The 25,647-nt window shown below is 44.4% G+C and overlaps 1 protein-coding gene across 5 annotated transcripts in view; it reads right to left on the bottom strand.

Moving 5' to 3' along the window:
• The window catches only part of LOC112218213 (protein tyrosine phosphatase receptor type Z1), a 70,180-nt gene that overhangs the window by 8,823 nt on the left and 35,710 nt on the right, over positions 1–25,647 (bottom strand). For 2 of the 5 annotated variants that reach the window (XM_024378831.2, XM_024378833.2), the window contains exons 3-15: positions 25,202–25,381; positions 24,596–24,747; positions 23,642–23,737; positions 21,055–21,121; positions 18,837–18,994; positions 14,335–14,485; positions 12,092–12,276; positions 11,711–11,837; positions 8,250–8,290; positions 6,032–8,084; positions 2,856–2,994; positions 846–937; positions 434–519 (exon numbers count right to left, since the gene is read on the bottom strand). In XM_024378831.2, the coding sequence (XP_024234599.1) occupies positions 434–519; positions 846–937; positions 2,856–2,994; positions 6,032–8,084; positions 8,250–8,290; positions 11,711–11,837; positions 12,092–12,276; positions 14,335–14,485; positions 18,837–18,994; positions 21,055–21,121; positions 23,642–23,737; positions 24,596–24,747; positions 25,202–25,381 (3,527 nt within the window). The remainder of the gene's footprint in view (positions 1–433; positions 520–845; positions 938–2,855; positions 2,995–6,031; positions 8,085–8,249; positions 8,291–11,710; positions 11,838–12,091; positions 12,277–14,334; positions 14,486–18,836; positions 18,995–21,054; positions 21,122–23,641; positions 23,738–24,595; positions 24,748–25,201; positions 25,382–25,647) is intronic. The other 3 variants (XM_024378835.2, XM_024378836.2, XM_024378834.2) reach the window with 2 other exon arrangements.

Below are 25,647 nucleotides of genomic sequence, written 5' to 3'. Positions count from 1 at the left end.
GTAAGCAATGGTAAATATCCAGTTGAACCTATCTTAACTTGAGCCAGAGAAACATCAACATCTATGAACACAGTGTAGATTATGATGCACTTGTAAGTCACAGTGGTAAGGACAACAGACATGGCTCCTCAGAGGAATCTGGGCCTGTAGCATGTAGCATGAGAGAGAGTGTGAGTTTGAATGGCCATCACATTGCATAGCCTACCGCCTCATAAGGTTTCTGCATGCTGACCTTAAAATAATGACAGCCGCTGTGTAACATCGCAAACGACACGTAACAATTTCGCCAAGATGGATACACACAGAACAGCATTAACTCAAAACACAGGTAGACAGCTGACTTGAAACACGTAACCAATAAATACTAGTGTTTTTGTCATAAACTATATCCTGTCTTCTGAGGGAGCAAAGGTTACAGAACTTGACAGCACACCTCAAACTCCCGGGAGAATGCGTTGGTGTGGTGGAGCTCTGTCACGTGCTTGACAAACTGCTTCACCGCAAAGGCTTCATGTTCATCTGAAAGGCAGAGAGCAAAGGTATTGAGATGATCAACAAAAGTCCTTTATCAGAATGAACGTTTGAAACTCCACACTCTGTCAGAAGCAGATGTTGAGTGAGGTAGTGTTAAGGACAGAGCTTGATGAAAATGTAGAGCATAGAAAGATGGAGATGGTAACTGTCTTCATGGCTCTGTGCTTGTTAACACTTTTATCTGTGTGTGTGTGTGTGTGTGTGTGTGTGTGTGTGTGTGTGTGTGTGTGTGTGTGTGTGTGTGTGTATATATATGTGTGTGTGTGTGTGTTTTGTATTGCGTGAGAGTGTGCTTGTTTCAGGATGGTTACCTGTAGCTGTAAGCAATGGTGTGGGTGGAACAGATATGACTCTGGGCGATGTGTTGTCCTCTATGTAGAAATGGGCAGTCTGGAAACACTTCCTGAGGAAACATATGTATGATGATATAAGTTAATAAACAATAAACTTGTATTCGATGAAATGGAAAAAAAGCTTTATATTTGTCTCCGTGACCTATTGCCATTGATTTTTTTACTTTTTGTCCAAAAAATATATAGCTTTTATCCATCTCATCTAACCCAAAAGAGGTATTTGTATGCTTTGTTCTCATTTGGTGAAAAATGTGCAAAAAAATTGTGACAAAGACAATAATAATATTGGTATTATGATTGAGTAAAATGTAATAAAAAGACAATAACTGTAGATATATTTTTGAGACGCTCAGAGACAAGAAAGGCCTAAAAAACACTTTTGTTGTTGTGTTTTTTAAGATACAAAGACAACCACAGATGTTGGCGAACACATGGTAATCTGTCCGTAACACAGGGGGAAAAATCCTTCTAATCTCGGACACGTTTTTAACAGGATCACGCATGCATTTCTCTTCGATGAGCCTGTGTTCAGCTACCCAAAAATGGACATCGCCACACAGATTACTCTGGACGACAAAACCATCAAGGAGATGTCCCCAGTAGACAACATGTTTGCGTTTCTAAAAGACGTACCCACTTTGCTAAACCCAAGTGCCCAGCTATGGGGTGGCCAAATGAACACCGTGTCACCAGGGGAAGTACAAGGACATGGAAGGGATTACAGCAATTTAGCCTCGCGCCACTCGTTTTACACGACGCCTTCATGTCGGACATAATGAGACGCAGGCCCTTTCCCCCTCCTACTCCAACCGAGGCCCTGTTCCCCAACCACTGGACGACCCCGAGCCCCCGAGCTCAACACTCTACACCCTGAGTGGGGTACATCTATCAGATTTAATCCCTTAGCAGCGCCAAGATTACTGTGGCTTAACATGAAAATACAAAAACAGGGCAGAAAGCATGAACAATATGTCACGTCTCCAGCCCAGTGGATGAGAAATGTACAGTCTTAAAGTGTTTACATTTTTGAAAGTGTGTCCTTGATTGGATTGCAGGTTATTTTACTGTACGACCGGTCAGTATGCCGCCACAGGGAAAAGTTGTATTTTTCTATGATTTCAGTTTGGGCAAAATATCTTTATTCCTGAAGACACGCAACTCTGAATGCTGACAGTTATGTGTAAGTGAACCTACCCAAACACAGCAAAGCTACATGTGAAAAGCCAGACATCAAACCGTAGTGAAGATATTGGATGTGTCATGGGGAAGTGTGTGAGAGTGAGAAGGAGATTGGGCCCGTGTCACAGAAGATTAGGCCTCCCAGTGAGACAGACAAATATGAGGTTCTTAAGGTCAACCCCCTCCCCCCTTCGCATACGCCACCTCCCGCTTCACTCCACCCGTGCCCCCTGATGTCTGGGGACCAACCAGACCCAATCCTCAGCGACAGATGAATAACAATATGACAGGTATCAACCCTGGGGCAGGTCCACACAGCTGTTCCATTGGGAGGCATGAGGTTTCCTGGTGCCAGTGTGTGTGGAGCCTATCAATGCAGGAAGGAAGCTGCTGTTCATGTTCTGTAGCTTAGCTGTCTGATGATGCAGATGATGCTTAGGGTCAGAGGGGTGGAAACGATACTCATCATCATAATTGGATTTAATCATAATAATCATAATGGATCGAATAATAATCATTATGGATCTAATAAGAATGGATTATGGATCTAATAATAATCATTATAGATCTAATAAGAATGGATTATGGATCTAATAATAATGGATTATGGATCTAATAATAATGGATTATGAATATAATAATAATGGATTATGGATCTAATAATAATGGATTATGAATATAATAATAATGGATTATGGATCTAATAATAATGGATTATAGATCTAATAATAACCATCCTCCTTCTCTTCCTCCTTCTTCTCCTCCTCCACCTGCTCCTCCTGGTCTTACCTCCAGTAGATGAGGATGCCCACCAGGATGATGAGTCCCACGAAGGTGAGGGTGGAGACCACCGCCAGAGGGACCACGGCCCTCCTCTCCTTATCCCTGGCCAGACCCACCCTGGACTCATGGCTGCTGTTACTGGCCTCTGTAAGTGGGGTGAAAATAGATAAGGAGGGGACAATGGATGAGGAGTGAGCTAATGTTGACTATTAAGACACACAACACAACTCCCACAACAAATCATTCACTCAATCAGCTTCTACAGTGGCAAGAAACCCGTTGGAATTACCTGGATTTCTGTGTAAATTGGTAATACAATGTGATCTGATCTTTATCTAAGTCACAACAATATAAAAAACACAGTGTGCTTTAACTAATAACACACAAACAATTACACGTGTTCATGTCTTTATTGAACCCACTGTGTAAACATTCACAATGCAGGGTGGGAAAAGTATGTGAACCCTTGGATTTAATAACTCGTTGATCCTCCATTGGTAGCAATAACCTCAACCAAACATTTTCTGTGGTTGTGGATCCGACCTGCATAACGGTCAGGTCGAATTTTGTCCCATTCCTCTTTACAAAACTGTTTCAGTACAGCAATATTCTTGGGATGTCTGGTGTGAACCACTTTCTTGAGGTCATGCCACAGCATCTCAATCAGGTTGAGGTCAGGACTCTGACCGGGCCACTCCAGAAGGTGTATTTTCTTCTATTGAAGCCATTCTGTTGTTGATTTACTTTGTTTTGGGTTGTTGTCCTGTTTCATCACCCAACTTCTGTTGAGCTTCAATTGACGGACAGATGGCCTTACATTCTCCTACAAAAGGTCTTGATAAACTTGGGAATTCATTTTTCCTTCGATGATAGCTAGCTGTACAGACCCTGAGGCAGCAAAGCAGCTCTAAACCATGATGCTCCTTCCACCAGACTTTACAGTTGGGATGAGGGTTTTGATGTTGGTGTGCTGTGCCTTTTTTTCTCTGTTGTGTGTTCCTTCCAAACAACTCAACTTTAGTTTAATCTGTCCACAGAATATTTTACCAGTAGAGCTGTGGAACAACCAGGTGCTCTTTTGTGAACATCAGATGTGCAGCAATGGTTTTTTTGGACAGCAGTGGCTTCTTCCGTGGTGTCCTATGAACATCATTCTTGTTTAGTGCTTTACGTCTCGTAGACTCGTTAACAGAGATGTTAGCATGTTCCAAAGATTTCTGTCATCTTTAGCTGACACTCTAGGATTCTTCTTAACCTCACTGAGCATTCTGCGCTGTGCTCTTGCAGTCATCTTTGCAGGACGGCCACTCCTAGGGAGAGTAGCGACAGTGCTGAACTTTCTCCATTTATATACAATTTGTCTAACCGTGGAGTGATGAACATCAAGGCTTTTAGAGATACTTTTGTAACCCTTTCCAGCTTTATGCAAGTCAACAATTCTTAATATTGGGTCTTCTGAGATCTCTTTTGTTTGAGGCATGGTTCACATCAGGCAATGCTTCTTGTGAATAGCAAACTCACATTTTGTGAGTGTTTTTTTATAGGACAAGGCAGCTCTAACCAACATCTCCAATCTCATCTCAATGACTGGACTCCAGCTTAGCTGACTCCTGACTCCAATTAGCTTTTGGAGAAGTCATTAGCCTCGGGGTTCACATACTTTTTTCCAACCTACAGTGTGAATGTTTAAATGATGTATTCAATATAGACAAGAAACATACAATAATTTGTGTTATTAGTTTAAGCAGACTATGTCTATTGTTGTGACTTAGATGAAGATCAGATCAAATTGTATGACACATTTATGCAGAAATCCAGGTAATTCCAAAGGGTTCACATACTTTTTCTTGCCACTGTACATACTGACTCACGAACACTTCAGTAGTAAATCAATACACCCACTCAGTACTCAAGAACAAACATCGCAAAGGTTGAGCAAGTAATGCAATATAAACACGTGATTTCACATAGAGGCGAGACAAAACTTGGCAAGTGAAACGTGTTAGCATCGAACTACTCTAGCATTTGAACTACATGTATTGTCGTTTTGTACCAAAAAAGCACTTTTAAAGAATTGTCCAACTTGTCTTTGTGTTCTAATACATCGACTAATTCAGAGCTCCTGCTTGAACTACTTTGACTTGTTGACTTCAATTTGAAACGCTACCCTAGACCTTTGCTTCAACATCTTTATACCCATTCAGCGAACAAATCTAAACCCCTAGCGACCTCTCTAAACCTTATACAATGGTGGCAATAAGGATGGAAGTCAACACAAATGCTTTCACATAGTTAACATGCACTAAAGGTTAGTTCATGAGTATGGCTCGAAGCTTGAAGCACACAATGGCTTAAATCTATGGGACTCTCAACGCAGCGAGAGTCCCATAGAAGAAGTGTGAATGAGTGGAGACCATAAAAACCTATTGGGCAAAACTGTTTTCTGGCCGCTTCTAATGCGAAGACTTAAATGCAGGTGATAGTTTCTATCGATGAGCTGTTTTGTCTGGGGTCTGAATGATGACAAAGACATGGAATATTAAAGAGGTCATCAATCTGAAAAGATTCTAAACAGGGGCCCTGAGACCATCTCAAGTGTTTTGTGAATTACATTGACTGTTTAATGGGGAATTTGACCACTCGTGTTCTGCTAAGGCAAACAATCTATTTTGGTGCGAGTTGGGATCTGCAAGAGATCTGATGCCTTTTACAGGATGGCGCATGATGTTACAGCCAACACACAGTAGAGACACAGGCACGTGCAAGTAAATGTGAATGAATATAACTGAAAATACGGAACAAAGAACACTGAAATGATGATGACTATGGAACTGGTTGTGAACTTCAACATGATCCTGACACAGTCAGAGTGGCCTGGATATAAATTGTTAGGAGGTCTACAATCAAAATGTATAAAAAAGTAATGTCTTTGTTCTACAAAGAAAGGCCACGATGGTGAACACACACACAGGCACAAACACTCTCACACACACTTTCATCTTATGGGATTTTAGTTATCGTAGACAGGTGGTGTGTTAGGTGATGTGCCTCCTAAATTCCAGAGTATTTCCTGTTCCATTGGCATCATGGAAGCTGTAGTTTTCCCCAATCCAACAGGTGCAGCACTGTGCCTTGCCTTGATGTACGGGGAGATGTTGCCCCCTTGTGGATGTTTGTTTTACCTGCGATTGGCTCCTCTTCCTCAGAGTCTCTCTCTGTGCGCTCGGGGATACTGAAGTCTGAGGACATCTCGTTGTCGTATGGGCTCTCACCCTGTCCCGAGCCACTCTGCTCCTCCCCACCTAGCGGCCAGGGCACCGCCGCAGTTATCGCAGATACTGTTGCCGTGCTCCCCGCCGTCTCCGTGGCGACGGCGCTGCCACTCTCACTCTCAAAGTAAAACGCAGAGGAGCGTTCATCATTGTCGGAATCGGGAGAGGCGGCAACCTCAGAGGTGAATGGGGGGGAGGCGGTGGGGATGTAAGGGAGCATTCCCTCCCCTGAGGCCGAGGCCGAGGCTGAACTTTGAATCCTGTCCCACTCTTCATCTAGCTCCTCCTGAGCTTCTCCCGACAGGGTCGAGCCAGACGCATTACTGTCTACCGTCTGCAGGTCAGGGGTGAGGGTGGGGGTGACGGGGGAGGCCGTGCGAGAGGAAGAGGAGGAGGGGGCGGAGGTTCGGAGGGCCGAGACCCAGCGGTCCTTGGAGCGGGGCGGCGTGGCTGTAACAGAAACGTGCAGATCACCATGGGAACCGGAGAGAGGAGGATGAGGAACAGGAGAAGAGGAGGAGGAAGAGAAGAGAGGCTGACCTACAGACGGGTTGGTGGAGCCCGCCAGAGATGAATGGATGAGATGGTCTAAGTCGCTACCAGAGGAGTAGAGCGCTAGGCTAGCCGCCCCCCAGTCAGACGTGGGCAGGGGGAGGTGAGGAGAGGCATGCAACCAGGAAGAGGACGAGGTGCCATCCAGAGAACAGCTACACAACGACTCCACACCATTGCTAGCTACCGTGAACCCTCCGCCACCATCAACAACCCACGACAGAGAAGACTCTATTACACCGCCCGTAGCATAACTAGAGTCCCCCAGCCTGCCATAGACATAGTCAGTGATTCCCGGGGTGGCCCCGGACAGGGAGAAGTCACTAGAGAGGAGAAGAGAAGGCTGCAGGGAGAGAGAGGCTGCAGGGAGCGGTCTAGAGGCTAGCTCAGACAGGTCCCACTCGATGAGCGAGTCGGGGAGAGTTTGAAGGGGGGGAGTGTCACTAAATAGTGCGGGGTCACCTGAGGCCATGGATGAAGAACCAGACAACACATCGCCATCACCACTATCATCATCGCCTTCATCGCCAACACCATGAGAGACTACGGTCTCCCAACCAGACAGGGGGTGTGAGGGGTGAGGGAGGAGAGGCAGGGTGGGGGAGGAGAGGGAGGAGGGAGCGAGGAATGAGTCACCACTAGACAACAGTGCTGTAGCAGCATGCGGGGAGTCCCGAGCAGGAGGGGTCACAGACGACACAGGTCTAGACGAAGGAGGGGCATGCAGGCAGGCGGTGGCGGTGGGGGCATTGCTAGGGGCGGAGCCGGGGTAACCAGGGGTCGACGTGTCACACACAGGAAGGGTGGAGGGGAGGATCTCACCGTTGAACACCGGCTGCGTGGTCTGCGAGAGAACGCTGCCGAAGGAGGAGGCAGTGGACGAAAACAAGGGCATGCTGGGACTTGTAGGCTGTGGTGGTACCCCCTGAAAAAGGGAGGGGGAAGAAGTGGTCCAGCTTTCCGGCAGAGGGATGGGAACACCGCTGCCTTTGTCGCTTGGGACGGTCACGGGGTGCGCCACCCCTCTGCCCTTCTCCTTTCTGGTTGAGGAAGTGGTGACGTCATCAGTGCGATACAGCGGCATGGTCGCTGTTGTGGTATACTTCTGGGTACTCCCGCTCCCTCTGCTGCCTGGTGAGACTGCCCCCTCTGCTGGAGCTCTGGTCGTGGTGCGGTACCTTACACTCGGCTCCGTGGACATATGGGATCGGTTGGGCTGAGTGGTCTTGAAAGGAGACCCTGGAGTGGTGGTTCTCCTCTGGACAGAAGGGGTGGTTGTTCTGATACCAGGCAAGGGGAGGCTTGGTAGGCCCGTGGTTGTTTTGGGCCTGGTCGTCGTAGAGCTTGGGGTGGTCCAGTCCATGTCATTGTCCTGGTCTTCACCCGGTTCAACCCGGGGTCCATAGTCCTCCTGGTGGGGAAAGACACAGTCACACACCACATATACTGATGCCTTGTTATGAGACACTACTCCTTGTCCTATGTTTAAATTCATGGTTTTTCTTGTAGTGCGCTACAGACAGGATCACCACATTGCATTATGAAATAAGTCCAATGTATGTTATATTATGCTTACTTCCTCTGCAAATCCAGTAGAATCTGGATCAGGGGTCTCCTCTGAAAATAATCACAGATGAGAGCGTTAGAATCCTTTTGGAAACAATAAAGAGCAAAATATGTTTTTGGGAGGTAGAAAATATGTATCTATCTTTTTAAATACGCCTTTCAACGTCTTGTGCTCACTGGGTTACTGTAAGTATGTTCATACAAATAAATAACTAAGACTGATACAGTCTGACAAGTTAGGAAGATAACAGCCTAGACATTGTTTTGTGTGATTGTTTTTCTTCTGGCCTTCAATTTAGGGCTCTAATCAATCTGTAAAGCTGAAACATTACAGATTCCGTGAAATAAATTGAAAGGTCATTTCCGAGCCGACATATGCATCGTTTACGGTGCATGAGAGCATCAGCTGTTCCGGACGACTGTGTGATCACGCTCTCCGCGGCCGATGTGAGTAAGACCTTTAAACAGGTCAACATTCACAAAGCCGAAGGGCCAGAAGATTACCAGGACGTGTACTCCGAGCATGTGCTGACCAACTGGCAAGTGTCTTCACTGACATTTTCAACCTGTCCCTGTCTGTCTGTAATACCAACATGTTTCAAGCAGACCACCATAGTCCCTCTGCCCAAGGACACTAAGGTAACCTGCCTAAATGACTATCGACCCGAAGCACTCACGTCTGTAGCCATGAAGTGCTTTGAAAGGCTGGTCATGGCTCACAGCAACACCATTATCCCAGAAACACTAGACCCACTCCAATTTGCATACCGCCACAACAGATCCACAGATGATGCAATCTCTACTGCACTCCACACCTAAAAGGAACACCTATGTGAAAATGCTGTTCATTGACTACAGCTCAGCATTCAACACCATAGTGCACTCAAAGCTCATCACTAAGCTAATGACCCTGGAACTAAACCTCCCTCTGCAACTAGATCCTGGACTTCCTGACGGGCCGCCCTCAGGTGGTAAGGGTAGGTAACAAAACATCCGCCACGCTGATCTTCAACACGGGGGCCCCTCAGGGGTGCGTGCTCAGTCCCTTCCTGTAATACCTGTTCACTCATGACTGCACGGCCAGGCACGACTCGAACTACAGCTGCACCATTGAGAGCATCCTGACAGGTTGCATCACTGCCTTGTATGGCAACTGCTCGGCCTCCGACCGCAAGACACTATAGAGGGTAGTGTGCACTGCCCAGTACATCACTGGGGCCAAGCTTCCTGCAATCCCGGACCTCTATACCAGGCTGTGTCAGAGGAAGGCCCTAAAAATTGTCAAAGACTCCAGCCACCCTAGTCATAGACTGTTCTCTCTGCTACCACATGGCAAGCGGTACCGGAGCACCAAGTCTAGGTCCAAGAGGCTTCTAAACAGCTTCTACCCCCAAGCCATAAGACTCTGACATGAACAGCTAATCAAATGGTTACCCAGACTATTTGCATCCCCCCCTCTTGTTATCTATGCATAAGTCACTTTAATAACTCTAATAATAATATTATCTCAATTACCTCGACTAACCGGTGCACCAGCACATTGACTCTGTACCGGTACCCCCTGTATATATCCTCTCTATTGTTGTTTTACTGCTGCTCTTTAATTACTGTTACATTTATTTTTATATTTTTGTCCGGGTACTTTTCTTAAAACTGCATTGTTGGTTAAGGGCTTGTAAGTAAACATTTGACCGGAAGGTCTACGCTGAATAAAACAGGTGTATGTGACAAATAAAATGTATTTGATTCATTTGATTTGAATGCAGTGTCCACTAAAGCAGGAACATTTTGCCTTTAAACTTCAATCTCGCTGTAAAGCTGAACTTCTACGATAGGGATTGAACAGAGAGCCCTTACTTACAACCATTAGTAACAATGACATTGTATTCTGAGATCTTGGCCCCATTGGCAAACCCAACGACGTTCTTACAGACAGACACTTCACTTCAAACGTACTTTAAACTGTAACTGAAAGAATAACCACAAGGAGACACTCACACACACAAACAGATTGAGTATTTTGTGAAAACCATTCTGTTTTTGATGGTATTTGTTTGATGAACTGGGTGCAAAAACTTTATTTTAATTCACAGATTGGTCTTCGGATCCAGGATAGAGGCTTGACAAAAATCTTCGGAAGCTTGATATCCACATCTTTCAATGGGTCCACAGTATATGAAGCGGCAAGTCATTAGATAGTATGAACCTATATTAGAAATCTTGGTGAATATGTTGCTGTCTCACCAGGTGAGAGAGAGGGAGAGGGATAGAGAAATAACAACAGGAGGGAAAGTTATCCACACGTAGTACTTCCGCGTCAGCACAAACTGAGTGTTAACGCACCCATGCACATGCACACACAGGCCCACGCACACACACATCCTCTTACCTGGATGGGACTAAGTTACACATCATGGAGGCCTCAGGCCAGATCAGAGTGGGTTTGTAAAGCATGAGGTGGGTTTTTCAAAAGTTAAGTGGAGAGGGAAGGGATGAATGAATGAATTCACAAACACGATTCACAAATGAGTTGTTTTGTCACCACAATTGTCACAGCACATTCGGTCACACAATTGTTTCAAGTCATTTGGATGAGTGTACACAATTCATGCACATCGAAATATGATGCCGAGTATTTTTAGCAAGACAAAATGTGTTTATTATAAACTTACAATTCAGGATATACAGAGAACCCATCATTTCATACAAATGCTGCACATAAGCAAACTTTCCCTTACTGTGACAGGAGGAAAAGATGCCATTCCAAAACAAAAGTGCCATAGAAGGTACACGTGGAATAACCTTTGACCTTAAACAAACAGATTGAGGGGGGCATTCTTCTGTCTTAGAAATCAAAGCACACTTGAAAAGGGTACAAAGAAAGATGAACAGAAGATTTCACCAGAGACAGAGTACAATACACGCAATACATTTACTGTGGCACATAGAGGAACTGGGTGCATGTTTAAAGGAACAGAACTAGACAAAGAGAAGACACAGAGAATCTGGGGGGGGGGCGCTTCTCAAATCACAAACAACGTCATACAGGGAGGATGGCCAAGATGGCTAGTGAAACAGAAGTGGCTCTGGAAACCAGCAACAGTTCGGTGGGTGTGAAATGTGTGGTCATTTGCGGACACCACGTGGACACCAATCAGAAACCACGAGAGAACTACATCTTTAACTTCTTCAGAATTCCCTTAACACAATCTGATCATACTCTATCTGAGAAGCCTTCAGGGCATCTTATCGGCAAACTGACTGACTAGACTACACTAGCGGTAAGTGTGACTTTGCTGTTAAGACCTACCATTAAAGCATACAGTAAAGGGAACTGGTTTGAAAAGGATCAACCGTCTATGTTTGGTCTCTACTCTCTATGTCAGCAGAACGCTACGGCAGAGTATAACACACCCCCCCCTCCCTATGTACGGTCTGTGTAGACGTATTGGCGGTCGCGGTCGCTCTTACCGGGGTCGTCGATCGGCATGTCGACAGTCAGCTGCTCGCTCACGCGGCCGTACAGACCGTTGGTGCAGACCGCCAAGACCTGAACCACGTAGCTGGTGTTGGCCATCAGGTCCTGCAATATGGCCCCCTGGGGAACGACGGGAAGAGGGGAGTACATGGGGTTTAGGGTGGAGGCGATGTGGAGGGTTATACCTTTGTAGGATCTGTTCTTGCTTTCAATCATACTATGTTTCTTTGGTTGTTTCTTCATCCATTCCCTCATTCACACAAACCTTCCAAAATGTGATTGGCCTCAGTTGGTGATTTGCGTGTTAGTTTGCTGAGCTCCAGATCACAAGCATTAGTTCCGTGAACAACCTCCGCTACATAAATGTCCCTCACCACATCCTGGTCTCCGTCGGTCAGGTACTCAAAGGCCGGAGGGTCCTCTCCCTGGGCTAGCTTGTAGGTAACTGAGTACTTCTCTATCCCGGCGTCGTACACCGCCCGTGGCCGCTCCCACATCACCAGCAGGCTGGTCAGGTTATGGGGGTCTGCCTGCACGTTCTCCGGCTCTGAACTGCAGACTGTGAGAAGAAGAAACAGAGAAACTTGCACCAAAATATTTGCATGGGGGAATAATGGTCATCACAAGTGGGTGTTTCTCCCGTTAAGAGAGGTAAACCCATGCCTCATGCCTGTGTCAAAGGTCACCATCAAAGATTAGTGCTGCGGCACTAATGCAGCTCACAGACACACTGAGACTCTGGGATTAACACAGATTAGAGGGGGGAGAAATTTAAATCAATCAAAATGAGACCTGAGACAATGGCCAGGGACAACAACTAAACCATTGACACATTATCTACACGAACTACGCTAAAGCCTGCACTTCAGTTTACTTAGTTAAGTATCCTCTTTTCCCAGAAGGGTCATAAGGGCGCCACAAGAGTAGACCATGGAAATAATTTGTGGTGAGGGGGCGAATGCATTCATTTCATGATTTTAATGATGGTGAGGGATTTAAGAAAGATACTCACATTTGTACTAACCCCTTTTCAACACAAGAGGGCAGAGAGGAGCAAAGAAACAGCAATATTGTTCTCCAGTTCTTTTCTTTATTTTTTATTTTTTGTGATGTGCATCTCACACCGATTCATGTACATTATATATCATATTCAATGCACTGTATCCATTTTCCGAAGACATTTGGAAAGTGCTCTGTGAAAGGGAGGGGGCAGCCACAGTAACCTAGCAACACCTAGCGACCACCAGGTCTAAAGAGGGGAGAGAACTTTAAACTGAGAGACTAATACCATTGCTGGCATGTAGGGAAAGAGAAAGAGAGAGAGACATAAAGATGAGAGTGCGAGAGGGGCTAGTGTATTAGCCTGGTGCCTAAGCATCCACAGCAATTAAATTCTCCCTTCAAGGATATAGAGAGTCCGGGTATAATTAAGAGAGGCACACACACAGATGCTGACACACATGCTGTCTTATTGAATGCCTGCCAGCATGCCACATGCTAGTTAAAGTCCTGATTAATGCTGATGTCTAACCAGAAAACACACAACACACTGCCATCACGGCTTTAGTAGGCTCAGGAACCAGTCATAGTATGTATGATACATCAAATGAGCTCTGAGACAGCCACAGTGTACCATGTGTAGGTGTGTGTGTGTGTGTGTGCGTCACAGATTACCTTTGCCCATAACAAGCTGCAGGTTCTCAGTTGGGTTACCAGTCTTGCCTCACATGTATCAAAATCCACCTATGACATTTTAATAGTCCACCAAAAGTGTCACAAATATATTTAAGATGTTTGTTATTGGTATGTTGCTATTTTCTGCTCAGAATGAAGCATTCTATGCTCTGCTGCAATGCCAATGTAGCCTTAATACATATTAATGCTCTATTTGTCTGCGAGTTACTTGGCAGCAGACTTTATTCCAGCCCAGCATTAACAAACCTGAATCTATTCATCACCTAATCATCAAGACCCTGATTAGTTGAATCAGGTGTTAGCGCCAAGAACCAGGAGTGAATACGACAGATGGTTGGATGGATTATTGGAGACAGACAGACAAGACAGACAGGTACATACTGGGAGTGAGGACCTCCTCTGACAGACAGACAGACAGACAGACAGGTACATGCTGGGAGTGAGGACCTCCTCCTCTGACAGACAGACAGACAGGTACATACTGGGAATGACAGACAGGACAGGTACATGCCCCTCTGACAGACAGACAGACAGATAGACAGGTACATACTGGGAGTGAGGACCTCCTCCTCCTCTGACAGACAGACTCCTCCTCTGACAGACAGACAGGTAGACAGACAGACATACATGGGAGTGAGGACCTCTGACAGACAGACAGACAGACAGACAGACAGACAGACAGACAGGTACATGCTGGGAGTGAGGACCTCCTCCTCTGACAGACAGACAGACAGACAGACAGACAGACAGACAGACAGACAGACAGACAGACAGACAGACAGACAGACAGACAGACAGACAGACAGACAGACAGATAGACAGGTACATACTGGGAGTGAGGACCTCCTCCTCCTCTGACAGACAGACAGGTACATACTGGGAGTGAGGACCTCCTCTGACAGACAGACAGACAGGTACATACTGGGAGTGAGGACCTCCTCTGTGCCGGTGTAGGAGGAGAAGGCCTGGCCCATGAACTGCTGCTGCTGCTCCCTGTAGTTGTTCTGCAGGTAGTCCATCAGCATCACGTAGCCTGCCTGCTGCATGGTCATCACCTCACAGAACATCTCCAGCTACAACACAATGAACAGTTATAACCTCTTATGACCCCTCATAGCATAAACTCAAAATAATGTCACAGAGGAAGTCTGCTGTATGGTCATCACCTCACAGAACATCTCCAGCTACAACACATGCAACCAACACATTCATACACACATTATTACATAGCTATAACATGTCTTAATGTTATATAGTCTGCTATATGGTCATCACCTCACAGAACATCACCAGCTAGAATACAATACAACCAACACATTCATACAGAACAATGCCTCTGAGATTTCTAGGAATATTTTAACCAAATTAGTCCCAACATTTATCCACGGCGTAGCCATCATTGTAAAGCCCTAGTTATTTTTTGTTGCTTCGACAAAGTCATTTCTTGAGATTTTTCATTTATTGTATGTGATCAGTGATTCCTTTACGTCTGGCCCTCAGTTTAAGATCGACCCTGTCACGTGAACTGAACTCTCCTTTAAATATGGTGAAACTATTCCTTTTTAAATATTTCATTCAAAATAAATATTGAACATTTCATAGTCAAATCATAGTGTAAAATCAGGTGAGCTGGTTCTACTTTTTCTGGTCAACCCTCCCACAGTCAACCTTGTTACTTTACTTGGCACTTAGTACGCACTTACTATAGTCTTTTTTTAAATGATACATTGAACCTCTTGAGATGGGAAAACGTGTTTTCTTATTAAGTTGAATATGTTTCTTTATGACAGAATGTTAAAATGAGGTGAAATCTTCTCAAAATGCACTAACTTGATGGCACCACCCACATACTAGGTAATTACTATTATCATGATACATTCTCACAGACCTTCAAAACTATGGGTCATACAGTATTCAGACGTCACACAACCTAACACACAGGCCATCAAAAAATAACTTTCTGTAAATAAGAACATTGCAAATACGAATTTGTTCTTTAATTGACTGGTAAAATAAGGTTTAATAAAATACACACATGCATGGATGACTGTCCTATACACCTCTTCTACAGTTGATTGCGTAACACTGTACAGAACACTGGTCCTCTGACTCACACAGCATTCCAACCAGAGTGGCTGTGAGTGTGATCGGGGGCCAAACACCGTGACTCGGGCACACCGTGACTCGGGCCAAACACCGTGACTCGGGCCAAACACCGTGACTCGGGCCAAACACCGTGACTCGGGCACACCGTGACTCGGGCACACCGTGACTCGGGACAAACACCGTGACTCGGGGCACACTGTGACTCGGGCCAAACACCGTGACGCGGGCACACCGTGACGCGGGCACACCGTGACTCGGGCACACCGTGACTCGGGCCAAACACCGTGACTCGGGCACACCGTGACTCGGGCCAAACACCGTGACTCGGCACACCGTGATGCGGGCACACCGTGACTCGGGCACACCGTGACTCGGGCCAAACACCGTGACTCAGGCACACCGTGACTCGGGCACACCGTGACTCGGGCACACCGTGACGCGGGCCAAACACCGTGACTCAGGCACACCGTGACTCGGGCCAAACACCGTGACTCGGGCACACCGTGACTCGGGCCAAACACCGTGACTCGGGGTGACTCGGGCCAAACACCGTGACTCAGGCACACCGTGACGCGGGCCAAACACCGTGACTCGGGCACACCGTGATGCGGGCACACCGTGACTCGGGCACACCGTGACTCGGGCACACCGTGACTCGGGCACACCGTGACGCGGGCCAAACACCGTGACTCAGGCACACCGTGACTCGGGCACACCGTGACTCGGGCACACCCGGGCCAAACACCGTGACTCAGGCACACCGTGACTCGGGCCAAACACCATGACTCGGGCACACCGTGACGCGGGCACACCGTGACTCGGGCACACCGTGACTCGGGCACACCGTGACTCGGGCAGCCTCTGCGACAGCCATTGGTACTAATGTAATGATAGGTGTGGTGTTGTCTAGAAACACACAGTAGGATTCATCATGACGCTCTTATGGCACAACTTTAGAAAAATACTTTTGCATATGCACAGGCATTGGTTATTAGTTAAGGTTATCAAAACAACAAATATGTGGATACCGTTGTTTGAATATATTGGCTACTGTATGCACGACTGGCGATATGGTAATTCTATCACATAAGAGCTAGTGTACGCCTCCAGGGAGTGTTTGAAAAGCTACCAAGCTACACAATAGAGGAACAATTCTCCCAAAAATGGCCTTTCAAAGTGTTTTGAAACTTGAGACGTGACATTACCATACCATACCATACAGAAACCTGAAAACGGGCAGACTGAAAGCCAGTTTAAATGGAAAGAGGGTGTGTGTCAGACAACAGGATGTCAAGAGTTAAAGACTTAAAAGGAGTGTGAGTGGCTGTTTTCCCTGTTACCCTGGTATTTGTGATTGACAGGTATATAAAAGCTGTAATTAAAACAAACAAAGAAAGGCGCACAGAGGCCTTTACTCTGCTTAAACTGAAACGCATGGTGCTGACACACACACACACACACACGATCAATTATGAATGCAGACATAAATCAAAAGCAGAGGTCTGGCACCAAGTCCGACACAAAAACAAAAAGACACAGGCGCAGGCATAATGAAACAGTTTAGAAGTGCCTTGTGAAAACAACCTTGTGTAATGCCTTTTATCTATACAGATGAAGGAGTGTATGTGAAGGTCCCGCCCAACCCATTCACACTCTAAAAGACATCTGTCAATTCCCCCTCTTCCTGTTGCTCACGCTATCTCTTCTTCTGTACTGACAAAAACAACATTTCCACACACTCTCTGATTTCATAAATGCACACACAGGTGTTCAGTTGAAGTCAGAGGTTTACATACACCTTACTCAAATACATTTAAACTCAGTTTTTCACAATTCCTGACATTTAATCCTTGTAAAAAATTCCCTGTCTTAGGTCAGTCATCACATTCCCAGTGGGTCAGAAGTTTACATACACTCAATTGGTATTTGGTAGCATTGTCTGTAAATTGTTTAACTTGGGTCAAAAGTTTTCAGGTAGCCTTCCACAAGCTTCCCACAATATTTTGGGTGAATTTTGGCCCATTCCTCCTGACAAAGCTGGTGTAACTGAGTCAGGTTGGTAGACCTCCTTGCTCGCACACTCTTTTTCAGTTCTGCCAACAAATGTTCTATAGGATTGAGGTCAGGGCTTTGTGATGACCACTCCAATACCTTGACTTTGTTGTCCTTAAGCCATTTTGCCAGAACTTTGAAAGTATGCTTGGGGTCATTGTCCATTTGGAAGACCCATTTGCGACCAAGCTTTAACTTCATGACTGTGGTCTTGAGATGTTGCTTCAATATGTCCACATAATTTTCCCGCCTCATGATGCCATCTATTTTGTGAAGTCCCTCCTGCAGCAAAGCACCCCCACAACATGATGTTGCCACCCCCGTGCTTCACGGTTTGGATGGTGATCTTCGGCTTGCAAGCCTCCCCCTTTTTCGTCCAAACATAAAGATGGTCATTATGGCCAAACAGTTCTATTTTTGTTTCATTAGACCAGAGGACAAAAAGTACTATCTTTGTCCCCATGTGCAGTTGCAAACCATAGTCTGGCTTTTTTATGGCAGTTTTTGAGCAGTGGCTTCTTCCTTGCTGAGCGGCCCATCAGGCTATGGCGATATAGGACTCGTTTTACTGTGGATTTAGATACTTTTGTACCTGTTTCCTCCAGCATCTTCACAAGGTCCTTTGCTGTTGTTCTGGGATTGATTTGCACTTTCACACCAAAGTACGTTCATCTCTAGGAGACAGAACGCATCTCCGTCCTGAGCGGTATGACAGCTGCGTGGTCCCATGGTGTTTATACTTGCATACTATTGCTTGTACAGATGAACATGGTACCTTCAGGCGTTTGAAAATTGCTCCCAAGGATGAACCAGACTTGTGGAGGTCTACAATTTATTTTCTGAGGTCTTGGCTGATTTTTCCATGATGTCAAGCAAAGAGGCACTGAGTTTGAAGGTAGGCCTTGAAATACATCCACAGGCAGACCTCCAATTGACTCAAATGATGTCAATTGGTCTATCAGAAACTTCTAAAGCCATGACATTTTCTGGAATTTTCCAAGCTGTTTAAAGGCACAGTCAACTTAGTGTATGTAAACTTCTGACCCACTGGAATTGTGATACAGTGAATTTTAAGTGAAATAATCTGTCTGTAAACAATTGTTGGAAACATTACTTGTGTCATGCACAAAGTAGATGTCCTAACCGACTTGCCAAAACTACAGCTTGTTAACAAGAAATTTGTGGAATGGTTGAAAAACAAGTTTTAATGACTCCAACCTAAGTGTAGGTAAACTTCTGACTTCAACCGTACATGGAACCACTCACCTGCGTGTCGGAGATGGCCACAGTGTTCTTGAAGACGATCCACTCCACGGTCTCAGTGCAGGGTGGGGTGGTGAGGGAGCCGTTGTAGATGAAGTACTTCTCTGTAGAGTTGGGCAGGAGGCCCCGGAGAGAGAAGGGACCCACCCTCCCACTCTTACCTAGACAGGGTGAAAGTGTAGGGGACGCAGACAGAGAAGCAAAAGTGAAATAGAGGAACAGATCAAAAGGAAGAGAGAATGACAGACGATAGAGATGAACCGATACAGGATAATCAATACAGGATTACCAATACAGGATAAACGATGAATGTGAATATGAGTATGAATGATAGAGTATGATAGAGTATGAACGATATAGGATAACCGATAGAGGATAGCCAATAGAGTATAAACGATAGAGGATAAACAGAGGATAAATGATAGAGAATAAACATTAGAGGATGAACAATAGAGGATGAACGATAGAGGATAAACAATATAGGATAAATGATAGAGGATAAACGATAGAGGATGAACGATATAGGATAACCGATAGAGGATAGCCAATAGTGTATAAACGATAGAGGATAAACAGAGGATAAATGATAGAGAATAAACATTAGAGGATGAACAATAGAGGATGAACGATAGAGGATAAACAAAATAGGATAAATGATGATAAACGATAGAGGATGAACGATCGAGGATGAACAATAGAGGATGAACGATAGAGGATGAACGATCGAGGATAAACAATAGAGGATAACCAATAGAGTATGAACGATGAAGGCTGAATGATAGATGATAACCGATAGAGGATAGAGGGTAAACGATAGAGAATGAACGATAGAGGATAAACAATAGAGGATAAACGATAGAGAATAAACAAAAAAGGATAAATGACAGAGAATAAACAATAGAGTATAAACGATAGAGGATGAGCGATAGAGAATGATTGATAGAGGATAAACAATAGAGGATGAACCATAGAGGATGAACGATAGAGGATAAACAATAGAGGATGAATGATAGAGAATGAACAATAGAGGATGAACCATAGAGAATGATCGATAGAGGATGAACCATAGAGGATAAACAATAGAGGATAAAAGATAGAGAATGAAGGCTGAATGATAGATGATAGAGGATAGAGGGTAAACGATAGAGAATGAATGATAAACAATAGAGGATGAGCAATACAGGATAAACAGTAGAGGATAAACCGATAGAGGATAAACAATAGAGGATGAATGATAGAGAATGAACAATAGAGGATGAACCATAGAGAATGATCGATAGAGGATGAACCATAGAGGATAAACAATAGAGGATAAAAGATAGAGAATGAACGATAGAGAATAAACGATAGAGGATAAACAATAGAGGATGAGCAATAGAGGACAGAGGATAAACCATAGAGGATAAACAATAGAGGATGAACGATAGATGATGAACGATAGAGGTTGAACAATAGAGGATGAACGATCAAGGATAGAGAATAAAGGATAGAGGATAAACGAAAGAGGACAAACGGTAAAGGATAAACGATGGACGAGGATGATAGAGGATGAACGATAGAGGATAGAGGATAAAAGATAGAGGATAAACGATCGACAGAGTATGAACGATAGAGGATAAACGATAGAGGGTAAACAATAGAGGATAAACGATAGAGTATGAACGATAGAGTATGAATGATAGAAGATAAACGATAGAGGATAAATGATAAGAGTATGAACGATAGAGGATAGAGGATAAAAGATAGAGGATAAACGAGTATGAACGATAGAGGATAAACGATAGAGGATAAACAATAGAGTATGAACGATAGAGGATGAACGATAGAGTATGAATGATAGAGGTTAAACAATAGAGGATGAACAACAGAAGATAAATATATAAGAAAACAGTGTGTGTGTGTTTATGCATTAGGGTGTGCCTGTGGGTTACATTAAGGCACAGTGAGGTAATGGGTGTGTGATTGTGGGGGATAGTGGCCCTTGAATTGACATTAAATTAGTTGATGCACTCTGTAATGCCTACCTGCATTGAAAACTTCAACCTCCATTAGCATTAACTATCTACTGTACATGTACTGAAACTTAGGAACAGTGCTGTGCAGTAATACATCAATAATGAAATGCAAGGGAGATAATTATGGCTGTGCTTACAGCAGGTGAGTAAAAAAAAAGTTGATTGGTTGAGGTTAGAGTTATTAGGGTTAAGTCAGGTTGACATACCGAATCGACTGACACTGTTGATTCCATCAATAATGGCTATGTAGTTGTCATTGTCTTCGATGCTAGTCTGTAAAGAGGGAAAGGCAGTAGGTTAGTCAGACATCTCAAAAGTCTACAGTGGCTTATTCTACTCATCTCCCCCCCCTTACCTTTTTGTGTCCCTACATTTCTCTGGCTGCTTTAAAGAGGCAATCTGCAGTTGCTACGTCCATTTTGGGACATACATGTATTTATGTTATACTTTATTTAACCAGGTCGGCCAGTTGAGATCACCTTTATTTAACCAGGTCGGCCAGTTGAGATCACCTTTATTTAACCAGGTCGGCCAGTTGAGAACACCTTTATTTAACCAGGTCGGCCAGTTGAGAACACCTTTATTTAACCAGGTCGGCCAGTTGAGAACACCTTTATTTAACCAGGTCGGCCAGTTGAGAACACCTTTATTTAACCAGGTCGGCCAGTTGAGAACCCCTTTATTTAACCAGGTCGGCCAGTTGAGAACACCTTTATTTAACCAGGTCGGCCAGTTGAGAACACCTTTATTTAACCAGGTCGGCCAGTTGAGAACACCTTTATTTAACCAGGTCGGCCAGTTGAGAACACCTTTATTTAACCAGGTCGGCCAGTTGAGAACACCTTTATTTAACCAGGTCGGCCAGTTGAGAACACCTTTATTTAACCAGGTCGGCCAGTTGAGAACACCTTTATTTAACCAGGTCGGCCAGTTGAGAACACCTTTATTTAACCAGGTCGGCCAGTTGAGAACACCTTTATTTAACCAGGTCGGCCAGTTGAGAACACCTTTATTTAACCAGGTCGGCCAGTTGAGAACACCTTTATTTAACCAGGTCGGCCAGTTGAGAACACCTTTATTTAACCAGGTCGGCCAGTTGAGGACAAGTTCTCATTTACAACTGCGACCTGGCCAAGATAAAGCAAAGCAGTGCGACAAAAACAACACAGAGTTACACATGAACAAACGTACAGTCAATAACACAATAGAAAATAAATGAATAATGATGTAGCCATTGATTCTTGAAGAATATGACTTAGAAATGCCTCATGATCTCATTTCAACTGTCGTACCCAATCAGAACCCAAAAACATAACCTTGTTTAACTACATTGTTTGTAAACAAAGTCAATGTAAATAAACACCATGCAGCCTCAAAAGAATTGCTAAAACTATAATGTTGTTATAATGGACGGTCAGTCCTTGTATACATAGCTCTGTCAATGAATTTGAGAGTGCTTACATTTCCCCAGCCCCATCCCTCAGCTTTTTACTGAAACAAAGGCATGGAGATCACTTTGTTATTGTTTCAACTGCTGAATGCCCCTTTAGCTGTGACCCGCTTAGCTGAAGCTAACACTGATGCTAAGCTAAAGCCAACACTGATGCTAAGCTAAAGCCAACACTGATGCTAAGCTAATAGCTAGAGACGTGATATTCCACAGCTGACCGTCAATGTACTGTGGCATGTCTAATCTCTGCTCAGTCTGATGCTGTAGTGGGTAATCCGTTCCACTCTTCTGTCCCCTTTGATTTCCCAGGTGGGCAGCGGAGTGTAGCCTAAAATGTGTGGGCTAATCTCCTCAACAAACACACACACGCTCACACACATGGTATTGACCTGCTGGTATTCTACACTGTCAGTTACTGCCAGGCTGTTTATTCAGTAGAGGTACTGTTCAGACTAGTTATGTAGACACAGTAAGTCATCCCTCATCGACTATGAAAATCATTGCTGGTATGGATGCAAAATGATCCATCAAACACTCTTGACACAGGTCACAAACACATGCACACCTGCACAAAATCAAATCCATCAGCACACTCCGCTTCCTGTCAGTGTCAGATGACATACCTGTCAAGGACACCCACTCCCCCCAATCTACAGTACCGACCTACCTGAACACACAGGTAGGTCGGTACTGTGACCATAGGAGGTCAAAGCATACAGACCAGTGGTAGAAAAAGTACCCACTGTCATACTTGAGTAAAAGTAAAGATACCTTAATAGAAAGTGACTCAAATAAAAGTGAAAGTCACCCAATAAATTACTACTTGAGTAAGTCTAAAATTATTTGGTTTTAAATATACTTAAGTATCAAAAGTAAACATACTTGCTAAAATGTACTTAGAAAGTAAAAGTATACATAAATTTCAAATGTCTTATAAAAACCAGACAGCACCATTTTCTTGTTTTTATTTGATTTACAGATCGCCAGGGGCACACTTCAACACTCAGACATCATTTACAAACTAAGCATTTGTGTTTAGTGAATCCACCAGATCAGAGGTGGTAGGGATGTTCTCTTGATAAGTGTGTGAATTGGACCACTTTCCTGTTCTGCCAAGCATTCAAAATGTAACGAGTACTTTTGGGTGTCGGGGAAAATGTATGTAGTAAAAAGTACCTTGTTTTCTTTAGGAATGTAGTGAAGTAAAAGTTGTCAAAAATAGAAGTAGTAAAGTACAGATACCCCTAAAAACGACTTAAATAGTACTTATTAGTATGTTTATTTAAGTACTTTACACCAATGATACAGACACAGGCAGAAAATGACCACACACTCACGCCCACCTCAAACAGCACAGAGAGAGCTGTGATCCTGCCCCCGTCCTTGATGGCGTAGTCTAAGGACTCAAAGCGATGCGCTTCATAACAGTAGATCTGCATCTGGAACAGACAGATACAAGGTACAGGAGGTTGATATCCTTTGTACTGTCCTTGAGAGTAGGGCTGAGTGCTATATCCTATTTTAAGGTATTTTAAGGTATAATGGTATGGATCCACATACCGGTTTGGATTTGAACAATACTGTCTATAGCGATATTTTGATACAATGCTAAACTGATCGGACTACTTCACAGTCAATTTGGTCCTAGTTTGGTTGAGTATAAAACCATCAGAATGGAGAAAGCCCATTAAAAGCACTTAGAATTCCTACGGTCATGTACAACGCATAAAACATGCTTAGAGCTTTTCATAAACCGTTTCATCGTGTGTGTTCCAAATATCTCTAATGTTCGCCCCAATATGAGGTTTTTTTATGCGAGTGATGTCACAATGCACTCACTGTTCCAAAATGTGATTGTTACGCAACAGGACAGTTAACCCGCACTGCCCTCAAACCAAGACATTCTGCCTGCTAATTATCTATAGGCTATGTATCAACGTTTGCATTTTCTAACAACAGTTTGAATTGAGGTGTGTACCGCCTCCTCATGAACTCTTACAGTAGTAGTCCATTTCACTGTTGCGGACGTTTGAGGCTTTACTGAGCCAAACAATCTCTCTTCGAAGAGAGCCCAAGCACTTATTCGGTTTGAGTGTACACTGCAGGGAACACTGTAGAATGATCACACCGGGTTAGTTGGTAAGTGTCAAAGGGATAAATACTGTCAAATACAGCCAAACAGTCAAAAATGAGAAAGCCCTACTTGGGAGGTTACAATGAGGTCATACTCTGTCATATGAAGGTTATAACAAGGTTATACTCTGTCATAGTTATAAGGGGCGAATATCAGGTCTTACCTCAAGGGGGTACTTCACCCCGTTGAGGCTGTGTTCGGAGCCCTCTGAGGAGGCGTTGCAGCGTCCCCAGTGGAAGGTGATTCTTCCCACCTTAAACCTGCCCCTCAGCCCCCCTCCACTCACATAGAAGTCCCCCTCTGGGTTCACCGCCACTGGAGAGAACACACAGAGGGTGTTAGTTGACCCCATTAAACAACCCACACATACACTCACACACACACACACTATATTGATGTGGCCTGAAGCTTTCCAAGTGAAAACACGAAAAGTCACGTACACACACACACATCCATCGGCTTTAAAAGTGCCATAAGTATACACTATAACAATGCCCAATCTTTCAGTATCTAACCATATATCATCATTTCCACATCATCACATTCCTCCTTCCACTCTTCTTCTCCTCCACCTCCTCCTTCTACTACGACACCGTAGTATTAAAACCCAGACCACAAGGCTCTGAGGCAGTTTCTACTGAATAGGTGACTGAATGGCTGGTTGCAGATAGGACTGTTTTACTGTATTACTTTGGCTTTACAGTTTCATTGCTGGCTGCTGTAATGCTGTTTTTATGGTGACGACTTAAGGGGACGTGAGAGCGCATACCTGTCTTGCCGTCATTCTTGATGGTGGTCCCATCAGACATCGCTTCCTCCCAGCCCTCGAACTTCAGCTTTTGGAACTGAACTTTGACCTGTGTCAGCTCCTCCTCGATGTTGATGGGCGACTGTCTGGCATTGTTACATGATGGGTACTTCTTGGCCCAGTTGTTTTGGTTGAGAGTTCCTGCCAAAAGAGAGTTTGAATGTGTTTATTGCATGGTAGAGATAGATAGCTAACATATTGGTGGTGCGTCAGCTACATTAATCTGCCCAAAAATTGTACATGCCGTTTTCCATTTCAAAACACAACTCAGTTGTTTTCCCTTTTCCCGGAAGTGTACTCTGGTTTCTTCCTCTCTAATTAGTGACCAACTGATTGCAGGTGTGATCCTTTGGGTAGCTAATGTGCGAATCACCTTCAGGTGTGTCTGCTTTGACAGGTTATCTCTG

This window comes from Oncorhynchus tshawytscha, linkage group LG19 (assembly GCF_018296145.1).
Source record: "Oncorhynchus tshawytscha isolate Ot180627B linkage group LG19, Otsh_v2.0, whole genome shotgun sequence".
Classification (NCBI taxonomy): domain Eukaryota; kingdom Metazoa; phylum Chordata; class Actinopteri; order Salmoniformes; family Salmonidae; genus Oncorhynchus; species Oncorhynchus tshawytscha.
The sequence above is the reverse complement of the archived record's forward strand: the minus strand, read 5'-3'. Positions and strand labels throughout refer to the sequence as shown.